General features: G+C 44.8%; 1 protein-coding gene across 1 annotated transcript in view; it reads right to left on the bottom strand.

Moving 5' to 3' along the window:
* The window catches only part of LOC121854738 (regulating synaptic membrane exocytosis protein 1-like), a 102,178-nt gene extending 101,073 nt beyond the window's left edge, over positions 1 to 1,105 (bottom strand). Inside the window, exons 1-2 of the mRNA XM_042349476.1 lie at positions 1,089 to 1,105; positions 477 to 691 (exon numbers count right to left, since the gene is read on the bottom strand). Of these exons, the coding sequence (XP_042205410.1) occupies positions 477 to 691; positions 1,089 to 1,105 (232 nt within the window). The remainder of the gene's footprint in view (positions 1 to 476; positions 692 to 1,088) is intronic.
* Positions 1,106 to 8,124: the final 7,019 nt, after the last annotated feature.

Here is an 8,124-nt window from a genome sequence, read left to right on the forward strand (position 1 = left end):
CAAGATTCGAACTCGGAACTAGGCACCGGACCCGAATCTCTATACTGAAGGTGTTGGTTTTGTTTGGATTAAAGGGAAGGGAGGGGAAGGGGTGAGGTTAGAGGGAGGGGAGAAGGAATGAGGACAGGGTATAAGGGAGAGGAGTGATGCTAGTGGAAGGAGAGGGGGAGGGATGAGGTTAAAGGAAGTAGATGGGGTGATGCTCGAAGGGGAGGAAAGATCAAGGGAAACAGTTGGGTTTTGAGGAAGATCGTTCTGGTAGACTCACCTGATACGTCGGCCATGTCAAGGAACACTCGGGTGAAGGTGGAGCGTTAAAACTCACCTTATTGGCCTGGAACTTTCAGGTAAAGGGAGAGTGTTGGAACTCACCTGATTGGCCCGGAACATTCAGGTGAAAGGAAGGCGTTGAAACTTACCTGATTGGTCGTTAACATCAAGAAACACTCAAGTCAAGGGAAGGCGTTGAAACTTACCTGATTGGTCGTCGGCGTCGTAAGGGTCGTTCATGTCGTTGTTCTTGGCCCTGGAGGCGCGGTAGGAGGAGCGCCGCTTGATGGAGGAGCGAGAGTACCTCCTGGACTCCTCCCCCAAGGTTGTGGTCGACCCTCGCTCGCTGGCCGCTTCGCTGCTCACGTCGCTCTCACTGCTGTGTCGCGAACCACAAGCTGCTGAGGCCACGATCCCGGTGCTGTGGTCAGGAGGTCAATGTGTCCAGTTAAAAAAGAAGAAAAACTGATATTCTTATAGTGTTGTGGGTAATTAACTGGCCTAATTGATAACCTTGATATACGCGCTTAATGACCTTAGTGGTTAGCGTTCAGTAAATAATATAATGTATAATGTCAACGTAACGGCCTTAGACATTTACTTTTATTTACTAAATGAGTGGCCAGTTTTTTTAGTTATAAGCTGACAGAGTGAACATGGTCTTTAAAATACTCGTACATCCCCGAGAGAGAGAGAGAGAGAGAGAGAGAGAGAGAGAGAGAGAGAGAGAGAGAGAGAGAGAGAGATAGAGAGAGAGAGAGAGAGGCAATAATAAAACAAGACACTTTTCTCTTTCACTTTCATCTCTGGTTACTCACAAGAAAGGTATAGCCATGATAACTGCGTCACGTGATCTCAACCCTTGGGTGTAATATATCGCGCGTGAGACAGGTATATTGTTGCGTAGTGACGGAGCACGACACAGCGTAATTAAAAGTGCAACACCTGTAACACTAGACGCCTCACTAATTGCCACACTGTTCCCCCGAAACTTTGAACCGTATCTAACCTAACCTAACCTCACCTAACGTAACCGAATTTATCCTACCGCCTAACATAACTTGATTTAACCTACTGTAAGACACACACACACACACACACACACACACACACACACCTCTTCCAGTATCATATCTGCTCCTTCATCCAGTCATCCTCCACCCCTCCTTCTCCTCACCCCTCCCTTTGATCATCCTCATCCTTTCCTCACGGTCATCCTTCGCGTCACTCCATCCTCAACGCCCTCGTGGTAACTGCCTCATGACTCATCCTCAAACAGTGTGAGGTCGTCCTTCAGTTTTCACGAGCTCTATAAACACGGGCGCAGGTTGTGTGTTTTATGAGTTGTAAACACTAGTGCTTTACCCAGTTGGAGGGGAGGGGTGGGAGGGAGGAGGGGTGAGGGGGGAGGGGTGGGGGATAGGGAGGAGTGGGTGAGGGGGGGAGGGGTGGGATAGGAGGGGAGGGGTGGGATAGGAGGGGGGTGAGGGATAAAGAGACTGCTTATTTATTTTCTCATATTTTGCAGATTTTAAAGTCAGAGAGAGAGAGAGAGAGAGAGAGAGACACAGAGACAGAGAGAGACACAGAGAGAGAGAGACAGAGAGACAGAGAGGGGGTGAATGCCTACACAACAAAAAGTACAGACTCTGCTATAAGTCAGAGTTAAAACGAAAAGTTTTATTTTAGCGAGTAATAACACTGTCAAAGAGAGCGGCTGGAATGCTTCAAAGGCGAGTCTGTCAAAAATGTAATTGCACCTGTCTTGTTTAATTTACTGTCACTGGCCCCCACTATTACCTTTGTGGCTCCTCATGTCACTGCAGCGTTAACCTAACCTAACCTAACCTAACATAAAACTTGAACTTGCCAATCGATATTATACTAAATGCGTTTAAATAATCAACGTTGTGTACCAAGATGTTAGTTCTGAGGTATTGTGGATTAGTGGTGAGGGGAATGAAGTGAACCAAGTGAGAGAGAGAGAGAGAGAGAGAGAGAGAGAGAGAGAGAGAGAGAGAGAGAGAGAGAGAGAGAAAAGAGAGAGAGAGAGAGAGAGAGAGAGAGAGAGAGAGAGAGAGAGAGAGAGAGATGGCTGAATCTTTATGCTAGTCATTGATATGGTAAGGCCTATAAGAGGAACGTGTAGTAGTGGTGTAGTAGAAAGTAAGTTAGTGTAAGAATTTAGAAGAATATTTTATGCCTGTGAGAAAAAATATAAAATAGTGAATAAAATATAAACTTGAATGGAGATAGAATGAAGGATAAATGGATGTGTGAAAGGGGGAATGGAACAATGAATGATGAATTGAGTGTAGGGGAAGGAGAGAAAATAATTGATGGATTAAGAACTGTGCATAGAGAGAGAGAGAGAGAGAGAGAGGATGAAAGGGAGCCAGGTCAGAAGAGGTTAATATTGGGATGTTGAGGGGATTTTATTGACCTGGGAATGTCATATAGATAGATGTGATAAATGGAACTCTGGATGCATGAGAAAGGATGAATAAATGGGAGGAACAGTATAGGATACAATGATTAAGGAATAGATAAACAAGGATGAAATGTTCAACTTGGAAGAGTTAGGTGTGAGGCAGGTAGAAGTTAGGTCAGGGTTTCCTCAATGAATGGGAAGTAAAAAGATTGGTTAAAGAGAGGGAGGGAAGACGAGGAGTGAATGAATGGTGGATAGTAAGAGGGAGGGGAAGACCAAGACGATGAAGAGAGAAGAGGTGAGGAGGATAGATAATGATCAGGAAGAGGAGGTGTACGTAAATAAGTGGATAGCACGGCGTTGAGTAGCGTGATATGTCTATGGCTGGAGGTGGTGGTGATGGTGATGTTCAGGAAGGTGCAGGAGTATGCAGGCTTGGCTGTGAAGGGGAGTACCACACCAGAGAATACATGAATAATAATGGATGAGTGTTCGTATGTGTTTCCCGCCAGTCTATATTGACCGAGAAAGTATCCGGGAGAGTAAAAATAATTATACATTTTCCAAAAGCAATACAGTTTTAACTATTACGAGACCCCCCCCAAAAAAAAACTATGGAGATGGTGGATAATAATGCTGGTGTGAGATACGGAGATATAAAACCCACTTTTTTATCTTCGGCTCAAAAACAAAATATATTTGGACCAGCGGTCATTTAGAATGGTGACGTTATAAAAACAACAACAGACATAAACCTACTCGAGCGGTGGTTGTTATCATAGCCAACGTCGGATTCAACACATGTCTACATTAACTGGGCTGTTAGCTCAGACAATTACTGAAACGTTCTGCAATTACGGATGTTATTGCAATTATTACGCTCTTCAATTACCGCTATTCTACTCGGTTATTGTCAGTGTTGCTGTTGCAGAGAGGAATGTATATGGAGCCGAGGTTTGACAGGGTGCGTGGGGGTTCAGGGAGAAATATATATGGACCTAATGTTGCAGGGAAAAATATAGATGGCTGAAATATTGTAGGGAGAGTAATGTTTGACACGGTGTGATAAATATACAAGGGGGGAGCGGGCGTGCCAGGGTGTGCAGGGTTAAAGGGAGGAATAAAAACGGAGAGAGAAGAATTGACAGGGTGTGTAGGATTAAAGGGAGACATGTACAGGGAGAGAGAAGGCTTGACAGGGAGGGACAGAGAGGGATCTATTGTGCCTTAGAGTTTTTCAGGGAGATTGAGGGAGATTAATCCTGAGCGGTGTGAGGGGTCTGAGTCTGAGTGTGTGTGTGTGTGTGTGTGTGTGTGTGTGTGTGTGTGTGTGTGTGTGTGTTACGTGAGGAAGGAAGGAAACATCCAGTAAATTTGGACTAAAAACAAAATGAAAAGATACAGTGAAATGATAACTTGATAATAATGTAAATATAAACAAAACAAAACAGATAAACAAGTAAATAAATAGAATCATGAAGACAACAAACGAATTATAGAATAAAACAAACATAAAACAGAATTAAACCCGCCCCCAAAAAAAATATTAATGAAAGCTATACTAGATTCCAGAGTAAAAAACAACAAATAAAATAACTACAGCAACAAAAACAACAAAAACATAAATAACAAAACAAAAAGAAATAAAGCAAAAATAAATAACAACAACAACAAGCTAACCCCAAAATAAAAAGGAAAGAGAGAGAGAGAGAGAGAGAGAGAGAGAGAGAGAGAGAGAGAGAGAGAGAGAGAGAGAGAGTCATTGGTAACAGCAATTAGGGAGAAGGGAAATGGATTTAGAAAACGGAATTTAGTGATGGGGGGGAAACTGAACTGTAAATAAACAAAATGAATGGTGAGACAGAGATGGAAAACAAATATATATCTAATTGATGAAAAATGGAGAGGGGAAACAGAATACGATAAAGGAGAGGGAATAAAGAGGTGAGGTTGAGCGGGAATGGAGAGGTAAAGTGAGAGGGAATGGAGGCGAGGTAAAGTGAGAGGGAATGGCGGAGAGGTAAAGTGAGAAGGAATGGAGGCGAGGTAAAGTGAGAGGGAATGGCGGAGAGGTAAAGTGAGAGGGAATAAAGAGATAAAGTGAGAGGAAATCAAGAGACAAAGTAAGAGGGAATGGAGAGGTAAAGTGAGAGAGCATAAACGGGCAAACTGTGAGAGGTAAGAGGACCTATTTCACGAGTCGAGTAACATGATATGATTCACGGTACAGGAAATATATACATACTGTAGGGAGAATTTATGCGAATAGGTCATAGTTTAAGGACAAATGACGTATAATTGATAACAGCAACAGGATTTTTTGTAGTGCTTAGGGGAGAAATGACTTATAATTGGGGAAAAAATGTTGAGTATAGGAAGTATTTAGGGAAAATTAGAGCATAATGGTGAAAAAGAAAAATAGGTAAAGTCGGGAAAACTGAGGAAATACAAATTTAGGGAAAGTCAGGAATGTAAATGGGAAACAATGAATTTAGGGAAATGTAAATATAAGAGGAGGGAAGAAAGAGAGTGATATTGGTAAGGTAAACACAGTGTGACCTGAGGCGTGGCTCGACGATGTGGGTGGTAATATTTCCTTAGTGTGGTGGGGGGCTCTGCACCCACCTCCGAGTTCGCTGGAAGACAAGAGAACAAATGCCAGTCTTCTCGTTGACACCAACTGTAGGAGCATCGAGGCTAACATTATCCATGAACAACTACGCTGGACTGGCCATGTTACCCGCATGGACGACAGTAGACTACCAAAGCGGCTACTTTACAGTCACCTAACGGATAGTAAACGTAATGCTGGCGGACAACTGAAAAGGTATAAGGATAGTCTTAAGACAAACCTGAAAAAGTGCCAAATCGACCCCTTCACCTGGGAGACGATCACTCCACACCGTAACGCTTGGAGGAGCACCACACGAAAAGTAGTCAATACTTTCGAGTTAGACGCCCCTCCCGCACTAGATGTAGCCCTCCACACGTGCGACATTTGTGGATTGCCGGTCCCCTTATCGGCGTGTCTAGCCACCTCAAAACTCATCAACGAAGGTGACATCCCTAATAACTCATATCACTGTATCATAGCTGGATGATCGTCATACTCGATTCCGACTGACAGCAAAGTATCATGTATGTGTGTATGTCCATTCAGTATGTGTGTGTTTTCTATGTGGGTGTATTGTGTGTGTGTGTGTGTATGTCTGTGTGTGTGTTTACTGTGTGTATGTATATATGTCTGTGTCTGTGTTTGAGTTACAAAATTCCTACTTCTCCATCTGTTTGTTAATACCTGAACAGGGTAAACATTACCTGCTGGTGTTTGCATCCCATTAGCCATTGTAATCAGTTGAGACGCAGGTGTGTACACGCAGCGCTCACCTGCCTACTTTCCTCACCTGCTTCCTCATTTTAGAAGCGCGTGAGTCAGGTGTTATTTAAGACTTACGAAATATTGGTAGTTTTTAAATGTTTTTGTGAATGTGAATGTTATTGTAATTTTGTCTTCCACTTCTCTCTTCTCTTCCCTCTTCTTCCTCCTTTATCCTCCCCTCCTACCTCTTTTCCTCCTCTCCTTTTTACTTTTCTTCTCTGTCTCCCCCTCCCTTTAACCTTCCCTATCCTCCCCTCCCTCACCCAACTCTGCATGATTTTTTGTGGACGGGAGAATATAAGTTACTTGTTTATTGTTATATTTGTATGTATTTGCATATAATAAATTATAACGAAGCCTCCATAAAAATATATAACAATAAAGTTTGGGGGATGGTATTTGTGTGTGTGTGTGTGGTGTGTGTGTGTGTGTGTGTGTGTGTGTGTGTGTGTGTGTGTGTGTGTGTGTGTGTGTGTGCTGTGAGGGGAGAGGGTCTTTCGGTGATGCAAGGCTGTCATGATCAGAGGAAGGGGTGAGGTTGGGGAAGGGTGAGGTTGGAGAGGTGAGGTTGGGGGAAGGGGCAGGTTGGGTTAGGTTAGGTTACTGAATATTGGCAGGAACTTATATATTTTCTGCATAACTTCAGGTATTTCATTCGTCAAAATGTGTGCTGAATAAAGTTGAAGTTTCGTGTGCTGCTGAAATACTAGTTTGTTGTGAAGTGTCTGTCTGTCTGTCTGTCTGTCTGTCTGTCTCTCTGTCTGTCTGTCTGTCTGTCTTTCTGTCTCTCTCTATTTCTGTTTCCCTCTATCTTTATTTTCTCTCCTTTTACTATTCGTCTATCCATCTATCCTTCCACCCTCTTTCTAACCTTCCTCCCATCAGAATTCCGATTTATAATGGAGACAAAGTTCGCTGATTGGAAAAAAAAAAAAGAAAAAGAAAGAAAGAAAAAGGAAAAAAGAAAGGAAAGAAAAGAAAAAGGAAAAGAAAAAAAAAAAAAAAAAAAGAAAGAAAAAGGAAAGAAAAAGAAAAGAAAAAAGAAAAGAAAAGGAAAGAAAAGAGCAAAAGAAAAAAAAAGAAAGAAAAATAAAAACACACTTGGTGGTGGAGTATGACGTCACTAGCATACTGGATCCTGAGTCATGCCATCAACACCTTGAAGAGATCAATTACCTGACTGGCCTCCCCCTCCCCCCCAGTCCCCTCCACCCCTCCCCTCCCGGACCTTAGTTGACACGTGAAATTTAGGGCAGGAAGGGGAGGAGAAGGATGAAGGAGGATGGAAGAAGAGGGAAGAGGAAGGAAGGAAGAGGGAAGAAAGATAAGGAAAGGAGGAGGAAAAAAAATGAGGAGGGGAGGGGAAAAACGAAAGGGAAGAAAGGGAGAGGGAGGAAAGAGGAAGGGGGAGAAATGGAGACAGGAAGAAAGGAGAAGGAGGAAAGCAGAAGGAAGGAGAAGAGGAGAGAGGAAGAAAAAAGGAGAGGAGAAAGAAAGAAAAAGAAGGAAAGGGAACAGGGAGAGGAAGGAGGAAAAGGAGTAGGGAAGAGAGAGAAAGAGGAGAACGTGGGTGGAGAGGGGGAGGGTGGGGGGGGGGAGTGGGTGGGAGTGGGAGTGGGTGGTGGAGTGGGGTGGGGAGGAGTGGGGTGGGGCAGGAGTGGGGGTGGGATGGGAGTGGAGTGGGGTGGGAGTGGTGGGTTGGGAGGTGGAGTGGGGTGGGGGAGGGAGTGGGTGGGGCAGGGAGGTGGAGTGGGGTGGGAGTGGAGTGGGGTGGGAGTGGGGTGGGAGGTGGAGTGGGGTGGGAGTGGAGTGGGGTGGGAGTGGGGTGGGAGTGGGGAGAGGGAGGTGGAGTGGGGTGGGAGTGGAGTGGTTGGGAGTGGAGTGGGGTGGGAGGTGGGGTGGGAGTGGGGGTGGGGGTGGTGGGAGGTGGGTGGGAGGTGGAGTGGGGAGGGAGTGGGGTGGGGTGGGAGTGGGGTGGGGTGGGAGTGGAGTGGGGTGGGAGTGGGGGTGGAGTGGAGTGGGTGGGTGGGGGGGTGGGGTGGGT

The sequence above is a fragment of the Homarus americanus genome, unplaced genomic scaffold (genome assembly GCF_018991925.1).
Source record: "Homarus americanus isolate GMGI-L3 unplaced genomic scaffold, GMGI_Hamer_2.0 scaffold53233, whole genome shotgun sequence".
Taxonomy (NCBI): Eukaryota; Metazoa; Arthropoda; class Malacostraca; order Decapoda; family Nephropidae; genus Homarus; species Homarus americanus.